General features: G+C 38.4%; 1 protein-coding gene across 3 annotated transcripts in view; it reads right to left on the bottom strand.

Annotated features, from left to right (window-relative positions):
• Positions 1–21457, bottom strand: part of TEX10 (testis expressed 10) — a 54771-nt gene that overhangs the window by 6222 nt on the left and 27092 nt on the right. For all 3 annotated transcript variants that reach the window (XM_071455867.1, XM_071455857.1, XM_071455876.1), the window contains exons 10-11: positions 11513–11601; positions 10216–10349 (exon numbers count right to left, since the gene is read on the bottom strand). In XM_071455867.1, the coding sequence (XP_071311968.1) occupies positions 10216–10349; positions 11513–11601 (223 nt within the window). The remainder of the gene's footprint in view (positions 1–10215; positions 10350–11512; positions 11602–21457) is intronic.

Genomic DNA, 21457 nt, shown 5'->3' with positions numbered 1-21457 from the left:
TGCCTAGTAGCACATAACATTGTTGGGCTGTCAGGACATTGCTCATGTTAATCAGTATCACAGGTGTAGTGCAAGTGTTTTGTTTGAGTAGCAGGACTATTTAAAAGACAATTTCATAGATACTCTCGCACTGAGTACATTTACTGTACATTTACTTTATAATGAAACAATATTATTAAAACTGAGTACACTATCCTAAATATAGTAGGGCTTTTGTCCACTGTGATTTGAAAGTGATAAAATATTAAGTACTCTGGAATATTCCCAAGAAATCCCCTCAAAACATCTGTGTTATTAGTAGTGTCAAGGAATAAAGTGAAGCTGCAACAGAGGTTATTACTGGGGACTGTCATGTCAAGGACAAATTGTGACACCAATCCGACCTGGTATTTTAATGAGCAGCACTTACACAAAAGGTAAAGCTGCACTGATGAAATCTGTTGGGTGACAGCTCCAAGCTGAGAAACCCTGCCAAGGCAGGAGGACTGGACTAACCTATGGAAAAGATCACACAGGTTTGATGAGTAACAGCTACAGAAAAAATTCAGTGAAAAAAAGTGGTGGATCACGTGCCTAGAGACTGATAAAAACTTCTGTATGCAGCTATGAATTTTACCAGTTGGAAATGAGGAAGAAATTCTGTAACAGCTGACCACAAGTGGTTTTGATACAACCACAAAATGGGCAGATGTTACTTCAGGATGTAAAAATAAAGAAAATCCAAACAGAAGTGCTCAGATAGAATAAGGATCATTTCTCCAATACTACTCTGTAAGATCTTAGAATTAGACCATTTCTGACATACCGTGCAAAGTAGGAGCCACACATTTTCAGGAAAGGCAAATTCAAACCAAAACAGACAGAAAAATTGCACCAAGAGAGATCCTGTCTTACCATTGTCAAGGCAAAGAACTGAACCTGCCTGGGCTGGCAAAGTGACACCCAAGAAGGGATCTTACTGTCACTTAGAGTGGTGAAAAACGCTGCACCAAAACAAATGTAACCAAACAACAACTAAACATAACAATGATCATGGCTGGCTGGGAACACAGATGAAATGGAAATTGGGAAGGATGATTATGAAAGGAGAAAACGCAGGAAACATTTGTTGCTCATAGGGCAGAGCTTGGGCACTTCACAAAGGGGTTTGCCATGTGCTTGTGAGCACATCACACCAGACACAGTCTGCCAGAGAGATCCCTTTTGATTCAGTACAGACCCACAAATTAAAGACCTTGAGGGCAAATCCACCAGGCCCACCCAACAAAATACAGTTTCATTATTAATATTTCACCCTTAGGACTATGTCCCTGGAAAAAGCCCATCATTCACTGAGGCTCTCCCTGAGAGGACAAGTTGTAGGAGCATTTCATTACAGGCACAATATGCCCTCATGGCATAGATTCTTCCCCAATTTACAAGGAAAACAGGCACTACTGGACAGCAGCATAATTCCTTAGAAAGGCTGTGGTAAAGTGCAGGTTGATTTTTTCAATCTATTAGATCTTTTGGACCCTCAAAACAGCACCACCATTCCCTACATCACTTCTGTTTTCCTACAATTAAGTGGGAGAGGCAATTCTTTTCAATTCCATAAATTAAATCCTGCTTGAAATGGCTTTCATACCAAATGCCTGTTATAAAAAGTGTAACTGAAACGTTTTTAGACATGGAAATGAAAGGAAAAGAAAACTTAATTATCACATGAAAATTAGTATTTTCCCTGACAATTTATTTTCCTTAGGCAAGGTTTTGCATGATTTTTAATTTCCATAATAAAATGTCACAGCTGATTCATTACATTACATTTGATTAACATTTATCACATTTTTGGCACATTCATAGATTGATTTTGGACCAAAGCCAGAGTAGTTTTGTTTCAGAGCAATCCTGAAGTGAATGGACTGAGAACAGGCATTTTTGATCAGGGAGGGGTGGGTTTTTTCTTTTTGCGGCAAGTATTTTATAACAGGTTGGGCTTAGGCTTAGACATTTTATTGGCGTGTTTTTTTTTCTTTTCTTTTTGATTTTGTTTGAATATTCACTTGAATAAATTAATCTAAAGAAAAGAATTCTCTTAAACACAGGGATTATTGGTTATCATTATGCAGCAAATGCTACAGGCCCTGTAATCCACTGGCAGATTTTCAAACCAAACCCTATTGATCAGACAAGCCCAAGTACCATGAGCCACACAGCTGCAGCAGCATGTTCCCTACTGGTGCTTGGGGAAGTGATTGCTACAGGGGACTCCTTGCCTGCCACACTGAAGACAAACTCCAACAGCAGCCAACCACAAAAACAACAACAAAAAACCACCACAAAACAAAACAAACAGCCCCAAACAAATCAAACAAACAAAAAAGGCTGAAAAGGCCCCTCAGAAGCACAGGCTGACCCAGGTTTTTTGGAGATCCTGACACCATAGAGTATTTTATTTCAACTGGATGAGTTAAAAGCATTTTTGCCACTGACAGCCCCCCTGACTGACAATGCAATCCCACACAGGCTTTTCACAGCTCTAATGCAGAATCAGAGGAATTCATCAGTTGCATGTTGTTCATCTCTAAGATGCTCTTGCCTCCAGAAGACAGAGTTGGGATGAGCCAAGGAAGCCCAGGCTCAGTGTGAGCCCTCATGGAACAGGAACAAGCACACCTGATGAACCGACACTAATGTTTTGTTCATTATTGAACAGCTCCAACTCCCTCAATGCTTCCTGTGACACAACAGAATCCTGATTCAAGGTCTCAAGGAAACAACTAATAATCAGTAACTGTCCAGAGAAATTTTTTGTATTATTTCAAGTTTAGTCATGCTGCAAAGTATTCTTTTTTCAAAGAAAAATACTCACCTTCCTCTGAAGACACACACAAGCAGGAGCACAGAGAGGAACCCAAGCAAGAAGGAATGATAATGGATGGAGTATTTTAGCATGCCACTGTGTGGAGTCAAACCAAAGGCAGTTCAGACTCCCTGAGAAATGATTTTTTTAAAAAAAGAAAGTTGGCACACAGCAGATACTATAACCTAAGGTGAACTTTAAAATATATCTTTCAACTCCCATTGACATGGACCTCAGACATGGATAACTAAAATGTAACAGACTGTTCTGCAGTGAATTCCCCAGCCCTTGTGAAATGCCTGTTTGGAGCAGGACTGTATCCAGTGTAACATGTTAGTGCAGAGCGTAGAAAACGAGAAGTTTTCAGGTGATGGGGCAGGCAATGAAGCTTGGCTTCTGAAGCTTGGCCAGCTCCCCCGAAGCACTCTCACTTATCAGACACTGTACTCCCCTGACAGGTGCTGCTTCTCTTTCTGAAATAAATTGATTTGACAGGGCAATATTAACAGTGCCCTGAGTTGTTGAGAAAGCTGCGTACAACAAGAGATCTTTGTTCATCTGCCTTGGATAAGCTCACAGGAGTGGATATGAAAAATATTCCTGATTCACTGACTCCAGAAAAAAAAAACCTAACAAAATCCCATAAAAACCTCCACATGAAAACCCTACACACTCACAATAAAACAAAACAAAACCTAAGTTAAAAAAAGAAACAGCCAAAAAGAGGAACAGAGTCTGCAGGAGAACATTACACAGGTGAGCAACAAGGGAAAAAACCACACTATTTGGCTAATTTTACATTCAGGGTAGCAAAATGGGAATGCAAAAACTTATTTAAGAATTATAAATGTTTAAGAACATATATGATATCCCACATATTGATAGAGACTTGGTATTTCCAAAGACTTAGAAGAATTATGACACACAGTTCATGTCCTGGTCACAGTGTAACTGCAGCACACGAACTCATATCATCTGCTAACTGTGATGCTTACCTCGCTGCAGGCTCCTTGGCTGTGACACAGGGTCTGATACAAAATCCATATTTGAGAATCAATTAAACTAAGTGAAGTTATCTTTATTTGCCACTGGACACAAATACCTGAATGGCAAGCACCACAGCTCACCTCCTGTGCAACAACTTGATGATGTGTTCAAGTCTGGGTACCAGCAAGATTTGGTGCTACAAGGCAGGGAGGGCTAGAGACAAATCACCCTGGTTCTCTAAGTGAGGGAAAACATTGCTGTTAGCAAAACCAGGGTTTGAGCTCAACAGCCACTGTGCCATCCAAGGGTACACAAAGCCATACCCAAGGAACAACACAGGTCAGGTTCTCTTCTCAGAGCCATCTTACTAACAAAATTCAAAGAAAGGAAACCACAAAACAGCTTTTGTTTCATCCTCTTGCAGCCATAAATATACCCTTCTTTCACAGCTCTGCAGCTTCCTCACAGCTATGAAATGTCACCACAGCCAATCGCTCCCCCTCTGGATGCCTCCTCATCTGACTACATGCAGGACAGTCAAAGGAATGTGTTGAAGTCTCCAAATTCACCTGCCTGTCTCTTCTACAGAAAAAAGGACTTGAAAACACAGAAAACCCACCACTTAGCTCTTGTTCCACAAAGCCTGTCTTTCTAAGCAAACTTAGGTATCACAAGCCAGGATTTGAATATAAAGCACAGTACACAGTACCTGTGGAGTTGTAAATTCATGCTAGTTATGTGCAGTAATACTGCAGTGAGCTCCCAGGTGTTACAAGATATGCTGGAAGTATATGATGCAGGTATACAATGGAGCACTAGCCTGAAGATCAGCTTAGGTTTTCTTGAAGTTTGTGTTTTACTCTTAGTGTTTTACTGGTGGGGACTGGTTTGGGTGCTTTTTTGTTTGCTTTAAATGTTACATCTTATGAAAGAGACCTTTGAAAAAGAGCTTTATTAGGTCATTCCTTTTACTTCAATTCTTTCCCTTCTATTTCTCTGGATTTTGTATTACTTTCCAAGAAAATAATTATTTTCACCTCCAAATATTAAAGCTGGGATAAGATGTAGCTTTACTAAATACTAATGGACTTATATAGAACTTTTTGTCTTCCTTAAAGATTAAAATTGTACTATATTCCTAGTTTAGAATTTTATTTAGAAGGAAGCTTATTTACCCTCAGCTGCCTTTTCTCCCTCATGTAACTTTGACCTGTAAATCTCAATAAAGACAATAAGCTGAAATCTTTTAGGAAGTTCAATTCAAAAATCTAACTTGTAAAAAAATGTTAGAGTTTTTTTTAAAGCATTGATCTCTGCTTCAAATTAAGCTACAGCACTCCAATACCACCATTTACTTCTCAAGACAAACATCCTTGCAGGGCTTTTAATTAATATCCACTGACTTGCAATCTTTATTGATTTGCAGTAATTTTTTCATAGCACACCTGTGCAGATCCAGCCTTCCCAACTGTGTTTCACTTATAAGACAGAACAGGTTTGGACACAGATTAGTGTATTACACTACTTGCATCTCCAAGTTTTTGAATTCAAGTCTGCTTTTAAAAGCAGCTGACCTTCCCTAGTGTTTGCTCTTAAACATTTTAAACAATTGGCTGAATATTTTATTTCTTTGAATTAGCTGTGGGCCCGATACAGCTCTGGAATCTTGACTTCAAGCCAAGCCTCAAATTATCATTTGCTTTCCCCCTCTGAAATGTTCGACCGTCACAAACATCAAATATTACAACAGAAATTACCATGTATACACTGCTACCTTGTTAAACTCTTCATTTCTCTGGGCACTTTTTCATTCCATCCTGGCAGAGCAATTCAATTACAGGGGAGTGAACAATATCACTGACAAACACTATGGGCACAGTTAAAATGAGCCAAGGCTGAAGCTCTTCCCTCGGGCTGCAACCATTTATTCTGGAGTCCCATTTATTTCAGCTACAGGGGGGTGATTTTAAATAATTGGCTTCAACAAGACAGAAGTAATTTTAAGCAGAAGTTCCTCCAGAAAAAGAACCAAAGTTCCCACATTTAACATCTCTTTTAGACAAATCATGAAGACTAACCTTTAAATGCTGCTTTGCATAGCTCTAAAGAGACACTTTTCTGAAGAATTGCTTCTTAACTGAAAATCACCACTATTTAAAAGCTTCAAAAAAAATAACATGGTTTCAGATTGCTACGATTCCAATTCCAAACCACTCTCTAGTCAAAAGAAAAGCAAATTACAAACAATATCCATCTGAAAACAGGTTTTGTTAAAAACTACCTAAAAGCATTACTTCCTATCACAAGTGCGTTTGTTATTGTTATCCACAAGTGCATTGTTATCCACAAGTGCATTTGTTATTGTTATCCTACCAAGTGCCCTGGCTATAATAACACCCCAGAAGTCCAAACTGCTGTTTGAAAATGCCTCAAGTTATTATTTTCCTTTCCAGAAGTTGCACTTTCTCCAGAGGCACACTGCTTTTTCTCCCAAATCTCTGACAGGCATACGTTATACATGAAATTCCCTCTTCCAGCTCTTTACCCATAGAAACACACATCACCCATTGCACAGCTATGGACAGGAAGGTGGGACTGCCTTTCCCTGCACTGGGAAACAAAGTGAAGCAGTGAGCAGTAAGGCCAACAAGCTGTGGCCTCCAGATTCCCACCTGGGACCGTTCCTCAGTCCCACCACCCCTGCTGCTGCTGCCTCACAATCCCAACACTCCACTGGCCGAGAGACAGCCCCTGCAGGCTGGGTGCTGCCAAGCAGGATGCTGGAACAGTTATAACCCACCCTGATCTAATCTAGAGCTTTTTCTCTTTCACCTGCTTATTTTCATAGAACTTATGGGGAATTAGTATTTGCAACTTTATTCTTTTCAGCAGAGAGCTAAAAACTAAGAATGGTTTAGACAAAACTAGAGTTGGAAGAAATGAAAGAAGACGGTGGAAGGACTAATAGGAATCTGATCAGTAGTCTCATTTTTTGATAGGAAACCAGGCCATCAAATTCTGATTCCATCAGAGTTCCTTATTTATTTTCACCCACATTAAAATACTTTTCCATTGAGAGGAAATCCTGAATTACAACTACATAATGAGAACTCTTAAACAAACAATTCTCAACACAGAGTAGAGGCCTGATCTGCAGCCAACAAGCACTGTTCTCATTTAGCAGGTATTTAAAATTACTACAAACATTCTGCTTAACATTACAGCATCACCATTGTCCTTCCTTATCCAGCAAGGGAACAGATGAAAGGTTAGCACTCAGAAGCTCTGCACTGTACCAAATTCCACCAAAGGCATGACTAATTCAAGCCAGGGTTATTATTTCCTGTAGCATTTCTCTATCTAAATAAAGCAATTTTCTGCTACAGCTAAAAATATTTTGACTCCAAAATTCTATCACACCTTGAACTATCTCCACTTGGAAGAAGGCAGCCTCCAAACCTACCTCCCTCACACTCAACATACATACACGGTACCTTCAAATCACACGGTGCTTCCAGACACCCTAGGAGAGCCTCGTGATTTCCTGGCAGTTTTCTTCTTCCCAGAGCCTACAACTCTGGGCTTTGCTTTTCTGGCTGGGAGTTTTTGGTTGTTGCTGTTTAGGGGTTTTTTTCCCCCCTTTTGAGAGCAGATTAGCTTGTTCAGTACCTAGTGAAAACTACTTGATCTACAAAAAGCATTCCTGTGCAGCTTGTGGCAAATCCTGAATGCAAAGGTTTTTAACAAGCTTGCCTTTGTCCCTTTTTTTCTTCTTTACCTTGTTGGTTTTAAAATTTGTCCATACTCCAATTCCCAATGGTTTAATGGACTACAGTCCCCAGAAATTCTTTTTTCAGAAACTGAGCATTATATACCATATTGGTCAACATGTTTGAGGTTGGAGAATGGTACCCATATGAGGAAAAGATAAAACTCCCAAAACCTAAGGAAAACAGTGCTGTATTAGATATTTAAACTGAGAAAAAAGTAATCTAAAAGCTGAAGAGCTTCAACATGGTTTTGTTTATGTATCATTTACCATATCTATGGCTGCATCTGAAATCAGAACCAGATGAGTGAAAAATGAATGTAATTCTGCAATTCATAAAAGGAAGAGGTTGCCTCAGTACCAATGATCACTTCTCATTGTAACACAACCAGATATGCCACCATTATTACCACATCAGAAGCAAGATTATCTTATATTTTCTCCACTATGAAAGTGAACTACTGAAGAGGTGCCCCTACTTTTTTGTTCCCAAAATTCCATGGGGGGAAAAAACTAGCAAACCTGGGGGGAACACCCCAAACAGCACTGCAGTACCTGGCAGGCCTTTAGTGGAAGCTGCTTGACTTTTAGATCAAATATAAGTGTAACAAACCTACCAAATAAAACAACAAACCCTTATCCATACTGTGAATTCCATTTTGTCTAAAAAGCAAAAATAACAAAGATTTGTTGATGGTGAAACAAAAAGACCTGTTTTGTTTCAGAAGGAGCTTTCAAATAATCACAGAATCCCTAGAGTTGGAAGGAATACCCTCAAGTTCCTCTAATCCAAGGCTCCTGCTCAAGTGGAGCCACCTGGGGCAAGTCACCCTGCACTGTGTCCAGCCTGGTTTTGAGTACATCCATAGATGGGAACCAGAATGTCTCTAGGCTACTCATTCCAATATTTGACCACCCTCACTGGGAAAATGCAACAGTTCAGAACTCTCTTTGGTTAAGAGCCCACAAAATCAGGTGGGTCTAAAAGGTCTCATTGTTCTTCACACAGATTTTTGATGCATGAATTTTTGCTCCTATTCTTTTACAAAACAGTCTCCAGCAAAGACATCAGGCTGACACATAAGTGCAGAAGTAGTGCAGTGCTCCACAGGATGTCCAAATCTTTCTTTACTAACCAAGGATATCCAGCTCTTTGCTTACTGACCACCATCCCCTTCTAACAACCTGGGAGAGCACCTTGTCTCTTTCCTGACTAAAGGTACTTCTAGAAAAGTGAGTCTCAAGTTTCTGAAAATACTGACTCTCCTTGACAGCACCAAAAAACTGAACATTGTGGTAGAAAAGATTTAAACTTGCTATCAGGAACCAAAGGCACAAAAAAGAAATCAAACTACTTTACTGTTTCCTTTGTGAAAACAGTCCTATTTCACTGCCAACTTTGAAAGATTTATGAATAGAAGCAAAAAGAGGAAGGAGAAAACACTAAAGGTGACATTTTTAGAAACAGGTAAGGTGTACATAAATCCTTCAGATGCTCTATGGGATTATGTTAACTCTGAGAAACAAATAGCTGCTCTCTGCATTCACAGAGCAACAGGAAAGAGAGTATTCTGATCCCTCCATACTGGAGAAAGGTATTTTGTTGAGAAAACACTTCGTTACTGTCCAGAAGAGACAAAGCAAAACAAATTAGAAAGTTCAACTGCTCCACAGGCTGAATGATTGAAGGTAGGACACCTAAAAATGTGTGTGAGTCATGGTACCAAACAACAGCCATGCTTAAAATACTTTCTAATATATAGCAGCACACATTCAATCTGTATCTCAGACTAGCATCAATTTCAGAACATTATCACTTAAACACTATGAAGTAGAAAACATCTACAATATTGCTTTCTTGAATGAAAAAACACACAACTAAAACCTGTTTTGCTCTTCTTTCTGAATTCAGGACTACAACTTCATAAATACTGTCAAATTGGCATGTCACTACAACATGATTTCACACCTCAAAGTAGTTTCTGGTGAGCTAAACAATAAAAAGAGCTGATGCAGAAAGACAGCTAATGCACCTGTTTCAAATAAAATCTGGTGGCTCAAATCCCTTTTAGAACTGACAAACAAATTAAGTTTTCAGCTCTTATGATGTTAGGTACTGAATTCAGAGTGAAGTTTCTAAGCCCAGCATATTTTGGTTAACTAATCAGGAATTATTCAAAATAATGACTAATGCAAATTTAATATTGCTTGAAAGTTCAAATCTTATTTAATGCAAGTGCTTCTAAATTAATAGTGGCACTTATTCTCCCGGAAAACTCTTTATAATTAGTATTTTTCCAATTAATTTATTTTTGAAAGCCTAAATATAATGCTGGTCCTAATATTAGTGCTTAAGAATTCCCACCAAGGTTTCTACCAATGTTTTCCTTGAGTATTACTTTGCATACTACCTGTCTAAACATTTAACTTTTAAAGCAGCTTCCTTCAAAATATTATCTGATGGCTGTAGAAAAATGTTGGTTGTTTGACAGCTTTTACATTTTTCATTCTTTTGTCAACTCAAATCACGACAGGATTTAGCCATCTGTGGAAAAGGGATGGAGAGCACTCAGAGTTTGTATGCTGTCATTTAGAATTAGGGTTGATGTATTACCTCTGTCACAGCCCAGTGGTGTAAAAACTGGTCCAGATCAGTTAGGTAAAGACGGATAGGTGAAAGCTGTGTCTGGCTAATGTGTGGTTTTCCTCTAATGCCCTGGAGACTAGTCAGCTCCTCTCTTGAAAACCCTGGGGAAGAAGAAGCAGTACAACAGTATCACAAAACAAGCCAAATAGTGTTCTACTTCAACAGCATCACTGACAAACACCGTCTTTTACACTATGTCAACATAACAATTTTTTCTTAAAAGCTCTTGCTTGGTTTAATAATTAAGTATATTAAAGTACAAATTTTGACAGAAAATAAAAATATTTTAAAAATTCCATAGTACTATAATGTGATATAAAAAACACCTTAAGAGGCCTGTGTTATGCTATTTTCAATATATGTATCTCCAAAAAAATAACAAAAATGGATATAATGCAAACTACTTCATGTATTCCAAATAACTTAGTAATAAATACTATAACTTCAGGGATTTAAAAAAATACCATTTGGCTTATTATTTCTAGATGGGTATTAGATATCTTAGTAAAACAGGATGACCACTCCACAAGAGTTACTTGGGCTTTGCTTTCATTTTCTCTGCTATCAGTTCAGCACTCTTTTTACCATTTTAGCAACAAAAAGGTAATTTTTGAAAACAAAGTATCTGAACATTATAAAAAAAACGAGGTGATAAAGAAAACACACTATTTTTTACCACACCACAAGTTAGTGGGAGTTACTTCTCAGCAGTATTACGCCATTTTAAGCACTGTAACTTCCCAAAGTTGCATCACCACAGAATGCAACTATTTTTATAGCTGAGTAAGAATAGAGTAGCAGAAGTAGCTCTGCTCACACGCTGACCTTGGCCAGCTCACTTGAACGTACTTTGATTACTTTATTCTGATGGAATGTTTTTAAGAGCGTAAGCATGTTCACAGGAAATCCCAGAGGCACTCATTTATATTGTTATGAGCCAATAAAAGGCATTTACTTCAAGCTAGGGAAAAAAATCCTGTTTATATGTCATATGCTAAATTTAGGTTTTCTTCATACTTTCCTGAAAAAGTTGCTAGAACAAAGGAAAAGTATGCAAATATTCAGCCCAAATGGAAAAGTGTAAAAGCAGAGTGTCAAAAATCCGATCAAGAAAATAAAATCTCATATCAAAAATATATAACAAGATTAGAATTACCTTCAGGAAGTACTTACTAAACCATTTACTCTAAATTAAATTCAGTAATTGACTATCAAAACAAATTTCATTTTGTTAATTCTGAATTATTACATTCATATGGATTACCTATAAGGGTTGAAAACAAGAAGCTGAAATAGTCCACATCATTCACTGAATTATCCTGCACTTGGCACTTCCAGCCTGCAAAGGATGATCTACACAAAACCAATAGCAGACAGTTTGTTAAAATAATATAATTAAGAATTCATAACTTACCTGCACAACACAATCAATTAGCATGCCTAAATTGTTACAGTTTTAGCATTCCTGTTACTAATTGTTGCTAGAATAGCACTTTAAATAGCTTCAAAACCAGAACTGGCTCTTTTAAAGACAAGACATACTGAACTTTGTACCCCTGCATGGCTTTAGGGTTGCTAAAATGATTAAATTAACTAAGATAGCAGCTTTTCATTAATACTGGTATAATCTTCAGTACAGTGATGACACCATAAATTAAATTAAATTTATTTCCCTAACTTGGTAAAAGTCTTTATATTACAAATGCTGGGCTATATTTTTCATCATATCCACTACTTTTTATACACAAACAATAAACCCCACTGAAAGCAGTCTCAGCACCTCTTTCAGAACTGCTGAAGCTATTAAACACAGCTAAAAGTTAAAAAGTTGGTTGGAGATTTAGAACACAAAAAGGAGCAATATGCAAAACCCTTTATCAAAGCTGTCTGACACTTTCCATCTCAAGGGCAACCTGGAACAAGTGGAGCACCAGCTTTAGCCCAAATTAGAAGGCAGTGCTTGTGGAAGCTTGGAGCAAACAGACACCAGTGACCACCTAATGGCAGAGTCTGGCCCATGTGTCAGTGCTGAACCAGGAGGAAGCCAGGAGATGGGAACAAGGACATCTCACACATGTTTTCCTCACAAGGCTGCAGCTCAAACCCACATCACATTATGCAAAAATGCATATTATTCAAATTGCCTTGTATGCTGCTTTTGGCACTGGCACTGCAGACTATGGATCTTTGCTGTAAGAGATTGCCACTTTCCACCCTTACAATCTTGTGAAATTTCAAAGCTTCTGAATGCAATTTTCCAAGCCAACTATCTGCCTAAGATCACTTTTTTTCCCTAATTTCTCTGTGCCAACAGCCAAAATGGCTTAGCTCATGAGTAACAAAATTCTGGAAAGCTTGTTACGCAGGAATTTTTTACAGCTCCGTGCTTTGGGAGCAAAAATATCAAATTTGGAATACTTTTGTGCCAGGCATATATATTTTGCCACCCACAAAAATCCATCCATAATACTTCAGCATCCACAAAAATGACAGCTAGAATATGCACGTGTCTATAGTTGCTAAAAAAGAAAGGAGAAAAACCCCGGAGTTTCAGAATTTCTTTAAATTAAAGAAAAAAATTCAGGATTCCTCCAGACTACCATGTAGAACACAGTTAATTTTAGGGAGACAAAAACCATAGGTGAGAGAGCACCAAGTAAGGCTTTATTAAATAAAGCTCCCCCTTCACACTGAATTCTCACTGCCTGGCAGTAGGGATCTGCCAAATTCCAGGTGAGGCAGTGACTCTGCAGTGCAGGCAGCTCTGCATGCTCCCCTCTGTCTCCTAGCATGTCTTTGGTCCTGCCCTGAGGCCTGGCTCACTGCTTCCTTTTCTTAACCTGCAGTCTCTCCAACTCTCCCCAGACCCAAGGCTGCTACTTGGCTCCCAAGTTCTCCCAGGACAAATCCCTTGGCCATGACCAATGGTCTCCAAGGAGAATGGTGAAATTTTTCCATCCTTCCAAGGAGGTCCCAGTCCCATTAGTTACAGCATGGAAGAGACTTCACACATACTCAACTAAATCAGCAAGAGCTCTTCCCATTACTTCTCTACATAAGGTGGATATTCACACAGGAATCGAATGGGATATTCACACAGATCCATACACCAGAAAAGAGAGTGAAATCCATGTCCTGTTCAGCACAGCAGAAGAATGTCCCTAAATCTGATGCAGAAAAACCATGATTCTGACTTGAGGTCACTCTTTTTTACCAAAATAAGCATTGAGGAGCGTGGAGAGAGATTCAAGGGAGTTTAGGACTTGCTAGACTAGACAAAGAAATTCAAACTGTGATGTAACCACTGAGCAAAAAGGTGGGAATGGAAGAGGCTGAGAGAGATAACAGATAAGAAGCTGCAAAGGCAACCAGACAAATGTGAAAAGAAATAAATCTTGGGTAGGAAAAGAGAAAGAAAGAACATGTAATAAGCCCAATTCAGGAAGTAGGGACTTGCAAGATAAATCTTGTTAGAACCTGGTTTAAAAGAATCAAATAAAAAATATTTTTCCATATTGGAAAAATTCCATTTCCATATGCAACAGTTAGCAGATGCTTTGAATTCCTTACAATAGGACTAGTGCACGCAAGAATTTTACATAACCTCCAGAAGAGACTGGACAAAAACCTCAAGATTCACTGCAGGTTAGCAAGCAGAAACTGCAATTGGTTCAGGAGATGCCTGGACAGGAAAAGTAATTCCAAAGCTTATTGCTAAACATCTGGAAATCAAACACTTCATCAGTTTTGTTTTCCCACGCATCTACAAACTCACAAACAGGACAAGCATGTTAATCATTGTATGAGAAAGGCTAAGGGCCACTGATACAGACATAAGAGGAAGCAGAGAGAATCCCTGCAGTTCTGCCCTGGGAACATGGAGGCAGCTTAAGGAACAAGCCCCTGACAGAGCTATTAAATGGTTTAATTTAAGATTCATCTCTACAAGCAGAGCTACACTGAGTCACACACACACAAAATCAAGATTCCCCAAATTCAGCTGCAGTTTGCTTTTTTAGAAAGTGAAAGCTATTACATGCACAGAAGCAGCCTCAGTGTTAAAAGAGCAATAAGGTTAAAAATAATCTAGCATTAAATTTAGAAAGTGACAGAGAAGGTTGCCTCTGATCTTCAACTTGGCCTGTCTGTGCATACACCTTAGAGTATGATAATATTTTGTGTCGTATTTTCGCTGAAAAAAATTGAAGATCTATGTCTCATTCAAGTCATGGATGAATGGATCAATCAGGATTACATGAAGGATAACATAGTCTGACCTGTCCCTGTCCTATTTATTGCATCATCTATAATGAGCACAGCATATGAGGCATAATTAAAAAGGTAGAAGAAAGTATTAGCTCACAAATTCAGGTAGGTTTTACAAGATGCAAGATAAATACTACTTGAAATTGTAGAAAAAAAGTCAGTGGTAACACATTTCTTCAAACATCATCAGATAATTTTTTTTTAACTTTCAGGACAGAATAAGCTCACATAATTCATACTGGAAGCTTCTCTCATCCCTTTTTTTCAGCTAGTTATCCACAGTCCTGCAACAGCTCAACAGTGATTAAAAGATTAAAATGTCACTAACAGCTGTGGAGACACAGTTTCAAGCATTTCTAAGAGTAGGACCCATCTGATCTCTACTTGTATTTACAGTGAATTTGAGGTCAGTTTTTTGTTTTCAAGACAGAAGATACTCTGAAAAATCAGAGCCCAAATGTTTCATACTGAATTCCTAAAGTTATCAGATACTTCTACATACTTCTGCCTACACCTTTTCCTTCCCTCAGTTCCTCATCTTTAAACTGGGAAAAACATCACCTTCCCATCTCCTGCAGCTGTGAAAATTACTTGAGCACAACAAAAAACTTCCCTGGGTGGGGACAGGGGGAGGGAATCCCTTTGTTTTCCAAGTGGGACCTAATACAATAGAGAAAACATGGAGCCTCCTATTGAAACAGGGCCAAACTGTAACATGAAGAAAATGCTCCTTCAGTCCTCATGTACTCCATACAGAAAGCAGGATGGAAAAAAATAGGAAATCATGTAATTGAAACACCACATGAGAATCTCACAATAAATAAGACCAAAACCAATGTCTTTCTAATAATACAAACACAAACAGAGCAGCATTACAGCATAGGAGTTTGTTTAAATACAAGTCTAACCAGCTGTCAGCACCTCAATTACCTTAGAACTTAAGTGCCTATAATGTAGATGCTTGTTAAAGCTGCCCAATTTTGAAGTTCACATTAAAGGAAATAAAAAATAAGGTAAAGAACACAGAACAAGAGAGATTCCATTCTAGAGCAGATGTTGATGTACTACAAGTACATTAAAATTATGTTTTAAATCTCAGTTTAATATTTAAGACTACCATGAATAACTGGGGACTGTATGCACTTTTAAAATATGTTTTTAAGATGCTTGTAAATTACATGTCAGACATCTGACTAAAAAAATTACCCGCTTTATATGTGGAAGAGAGGTAATAAGCATATTATAACTTCTCTTTTTTGTATAAATTATTACTGACAAAGGGAACCTGTTATCAAACTACATGTGAGTGAGACCTCTCCAGTCATGTAGTCCAAACCCACATTAACTATGATGAATTACATCTTGTAATTTCCATAAGGTCACCCGCTCTCAGTGGGAACCTCTCTTTTGAGGTTTAGAATTGCACCTTTAGGTAACCTCCTCTGTACACCAAATGGTATTAAAAGAAAAGCTGAATCTAATTAACTTAAAAATTACTGCTTCTCTTGCCATTAGCAGAGCAAATATTTCTCAGTCAAAGCAAGTGTGCAGTGCATTTCTTTTATCACTTGCTGCAAACTTTTAACTCCAGATGGACTTCACTACTTTAGTTTATGCTGCTGTTATTTTTGGGTTGGCTGTATCACACAGCTGCAAAATAACAACTGCAGTTGGTGCACAAGTGGTTATTCCTCAACTGTAGACTACTATCTCTCTGTGCCTCCTGACCTAGCTAACTGATTTATGGTCCAGGTTTTAGGTGTTGATTTTGGCTTATACAGGCACAAGGAGTCTTTGGGTCATTTAGAGGTCACTAGTAGAAGAACTCTGATGCTGCACTGATTTTAGAAATTATTCTTCCACTTGTTCTCTTTTAAAACACACTGCACAAACTCCAGCACAGACAGCAATTCACCTTTCTAGCACTTGCTAAGCAAGTTTTCCTTAGAATTTGGATTGGGGTTGGGTTTTGATTTTATGGTTTTTAGCAATAAAATTGGAAAAAAAGTGTGACTAATTTCAATCCTGAGTTCAGTCTCCAAGTATTTTTAAAGTAAAATATAAAAAAAGCAAATGCAAGATTCACAGTTCTTCTGAGGCATTAATACTATCACCCTTTTGTTCATAAATCTGAGTGTTTAACACTCGAGAAGTGCAAGGTCAAGGGTTTGTGTTTTCTGTTCAAGGAAAATAAAATCCAATTCCTTCACTTTCCAGGAAAATCCTCTCAGCACCATCAATGGGAATACCTAGTGCAGAGCATTCCCAAAGCTTTACAGAATTATTTGAAAATTGGCAAGACAACAGCCTGAGATACACAACTTGTACTGTACTAAGTGATCCTATTTTAAATTGATTTCATCAACCACTGATCAAAGATTTAAACCAAGCCCTCCCACAACTGTTTTTTTAAATTCTAGGTTATAAAATCATTGTAAAAGGAGTTTCCCCTCTATTTCTTTCACTGATACTTCTGTTCCACACAGAACATTTAAACAGTCACAGGCACAGTCAGTAGCTGATTCACTCATTTCCTGAAAAAAAACTAACTCCATTCTAGGCCTCAACTCTTTGAAAATTTATTAAATTTTAATAAAATTATTAAGTACAAATCCTCCGAATAGGTCAATGACTAAGTCACTCCATAAGGAAATAGGAAATCCATCTCCCCTCCAGATGAAGACAGTGAACACAAACTTTCTGCAACCTCAGCAACTGCTTTAATGACCAAGGTACTATTATTAATTTATTATTTAATTGTCCTTCAAACACATCAGGAGCAGAAAACTTCCTGAGATTCTGTACACCCAGCAGACAAGCACTGCATGAGGATGGCAATCAAGCATGAAAAGGCTCTAGGACACCGGCTACAGGAACTCTGCCCATCTCTGATCGCCAGAGAAGAAACTGTTCTGGTTCCCATCCCAGAACAACTCCTCAAGATAACTTCAAGCAGCTGCACAAAATATTATGGAACCCCAAGAACCAGAAAGGAATTACCAGGAGATGGCATTCACCATGGAAAAGAACTCCAGGGGAAGGCAAGAATGAACTGAACTAGCAGCCGTGAGCAATCTGATACCTGAGAACTTCCCTGACACCTGCAAGAGTATGGAGTGACAAATGCCAAGGTGTTTTTGGGTTTTTTTCAGTTGTTTTTTTGGTGGGGGTATTTTGATCAACACCTGTGTCACGCTTGGGAACAGACCAAATGGTTTCTGAAAAAAAATTTTCCATGATGCATCGCCTAGAAATCTTGTTAATGGTAGCTGCACATGAATATGAAAGAGCCTGTAACACTTAGGAAAAAAAACTTCCAAAAATCCACACAGCCTCCGAGTAGGAACAAAGGTCCTTATATCAAGAGACAATTGGTTTAAAGGCAGGAGGTGGTAGGTAGAAGTGATCAGCTCATACAGCAGAAGACATCACTGGACACCACTGGCGACTACTAAGGTACAACCCAGAAAGAGAGATGACAAAAGTCCACAAGCCTTCACATGATTTGTATACAAAAGTACTTAGAAATGTAAGTTAATCAAGGCTACCCTGCCTTTTTTGTCTCTTGACAAAGCAATTTGGCCACTTCGTCTACCCAACAGTGGAAATGACCCAGCAGCACCTCCCACGTTTTGTTGTTTTGCAACTCATCAGGATACAGCAGAGCAGCTCTTTTGGCATATCCAGGAGTTCAGTTAAGGCCTTGGAAATATGAGAAGCTTCTTCCCCAGTAGCCAAAATAATCACACTGCAACCAAGGATCATAAAGAATTGTTTCCACTGCATAAAACAGGCCTGAGTTTTCCTTCACAACCCAGGGTCACAGATACGTAGAACAGCACTCCTTTAGCACTTGTGAATCTTTCATTGTGATCAATCAGAAATTGCATTGGGAAAAAAGTCTTTGCTGATACACAGAGAAGTGTAGAGAAAAGGCTTCCTTGTTTCTTTTGGCTTCCAATTTTTAAGACCTGTGCTACCTATGACCTCTCAACACAACAAGTTTAACATCAGCCCAGAGTTTATCTGTCCACACAGAACTGTTCAGCTACTGATCAGCACGCATCAGAAGTGGGAGACTTCCACACAGATACTGCAGCATCCTTCCCTTAGCTCTAGGGGACCCACTGAAATCCTTCAGCACAGTGCCCAGGGGTCACTGTCTGAGCCCAGAAACAGTGCTCTACTGATAAAACCACATTGGGACAACACTGTACATGTGTCTCTCCTAGCCAGCCTTCTCACAGGACTGTTATGGACTCTGCATGTCTTGCAGCCAGCCAGCTGTGTAATGACAGCTGCATTGTCTGACTGCCATTTGAAATAGTGCTTACACGTTAAAACACCCATCAAGTATGAGGTAATGGATCACCTATGGAATTACCTATGAGCATGGAAAGTATGTTACAATACATCCCAAACACTTCCATATTATCATTGTCAGGAACTGTGTGTACAAACAACAAAACACACTGAAAAGGGCAAAATTACATGCAAGTACCACACCAGGACTGTTGCACCTTTATGGAAGAAAAATATACAACATTTTCTCCCAGTGTAGGCATGTAGTTGCACTTCTGTAAAACATGTTCTTTTAAAACATTAAAAAGCCCTGTGCCAATATTTATCTCAGCTTTGGCACAGTTTATTCCTGTTCAGCTTTAATGAAAAATAATTTCTGTCAGATTGAAATGCAACTGCAATAAAGTATAAACTCATGTCCCTGCATCAACTTAATCAAATCAGTTTTGAGTTCTACTGCTAATGAGGATCAGCACTCTCAGTTTTTATATCAGTTCTGAAAAAGACAGGAAACCATGCCTGTAAAAATTATGTTGAAATTGCTAAAAAAAAAAGGAGAAAAAAACCAAAAAATTGAATATTTGAATACTTCCCCAACTGTATACCAATCTCATCATTCAGACCAACTTAGCTCCAGGTAGTACAGGGCCTGAATGTAAGCTCCAAGAACAAGTGAGGGGTTTTTATCTTCCTTTTCCTCCAACAGGTTACCATGTGTAGCCACTGGTTTGTTACTGTAAGTTTTTTGTTTTAACTTTCATTATCTCTTTTGAAGGATCAAGTCTTTCCATTTGAAAATGCAGCAAAATACAACAAACATCTGAAAGGAATTACCAGGGATTTGAGGAAAAATATGAAGCCTATTTTAAGAAAACAACAATTTAAGCTATGCATTGTTAAAAGTAAGCCTGTCAGCTGCTCATTTGCTCCAGAGCTGCAGAGGTTGTCTGAAGCAAAGCACTGCTTTCAGATTATAAATGAGAGCACAAATCAGAAGAAACATTCACTAATGAGCAAACGGCATTTACTGATGGCGGCAATTGTAGTGCAGCAACATAATTCTTTTCCCTTTGATTAGGAACCTCACACTACAACCAACCTGGGGAAAAATTTAGGGCCTATGTCCTTAAATACAAGCTTGGACTTCTCCCTCTTTCTAGTCCTAGACAGTTACAAAACAGCAAGCAAGAAAAAGGAAATTTGGTGACCAGATGTGGATGAAGGAATGCAGTGTAACCCACCCCGGGGTCTGATTCTCAAGAACTACAGATCTTTTCTCATCTTTCAGCAAGGAAAACAGATCATTTTTTCACCCTTCATCCTCAGTGGTACCCCAACAGGGAGAAGCCAGCATTTTGAAAGCATAAAGGTTTAGTTTATTCAATGCTGCCTTAAGCCCTCTTGTTACTATTTTAATACTTTCCTCCTTTTTGTTTCTAAATTGAGGGGTGTAAACATACAGCCAGAAAAGGCACTTCAGTGAACACAGACCTTACTATTGTTGCATTTTTTCACAGCAACCCATTCATAACTACTATACCTCTCTATAAATGTATGATTTTTGACTTATTCTCCAAGATGTACTGAGCTGACTTTCCATTATATACCATTTGTATATAAAAATTGAGAGTTTCCTCTTTGTTTTGTGTTATTTATTTAATATGAACTTAGCTTATTTTGGCAAAACTTTCATTTTATTGATGTCTTCTTAAAATAAATATACAGTTCTGGAGTATTCTCTACACTTTACTTACATGAGAGTTACTGAATTCAGTTGTTCTATCAGTATTGCTAATCACAACAATGGGTTACAATATCCTCTCCAAGTTCTCTCCTGGTTGCAAACAGTTTGGGGGAATGTGCTATTTTTCTTTTTCTTGACTACACTTACACATTCAATAATTCTTTAATCAAGTAGTGTAGAAGGTCTTCATTAGCTACATTTTGTATTCTCACTGTGCCTCCTCATGCTGTACTGGCAAAGGCTGAAGATAAAATAACTAGGAAGGCTAAATAAAGACAAAATAGCATTTAATTACAGTGGAAATATCCATAAAGAACTCTGTTATAACCCTAAACATCTTTGAGTCATGTATCTGAAGACACAGAATTTTACACCTCACAGCAAACAAATGTTAAAATGTCCATCTCAGTTCTAAGCACCAGATTCCAGAGGATAGCAGGAACCAACAGGCATGCCTGGGTGCTTGATGAGACACCAGCTGAGCTCCCTCATTATTGTCTGCAAAGCAGCAGAATATTTTAAAGGCACTACCTCTTAAGAGAAGAGTTAATTTACAGTTACATCAAGCAGAATGCAAGTTACCCCCAGGGTTATCTCAAACCTATGAAAACTTGGAACTCCCACACAATTTATGCCAGAGAGCACTCAGCTTTCATTTATATGGTATTCACCCTGCTCCTTTGCTACAGCAACAGAAACAACACTTGGCGAGACCCCAGCAGGGAAAGAGTCCCAAAAGAATAAGAAATGGCTGTTTGAAGCCATTGGAGAGCTCATTTATGGACACTCTACTTCAAGAGAGAAATGCCATAAATTAACTCCCATTGTTTTTTATCTAGACAGTGAAATATTATCTGTCCAACTCTCTATTACAGTGAAATAATTTCCAGACACACT

This window comes from Agelaius tricolor, unplaced genomic scaffold (assembly GCF_023055355.1).
Source record: "Agelaius tricolor isolate 1412-34295 unplaced genomic scaffold, bAgeTri1.0.p SCAF_2, whole genome shotgun sequence".
NCBI classification, from domain to species: Eukaryota; Metazoa; Chordata; class Aves; order Passeriformes; family Icteridae; genus Agelaius; species Agelaius tricolor.
Note: the sequence above shows the minus strand (reverse complement) of the source record. Positions and strands in the feature narration are given on the sequence as shown.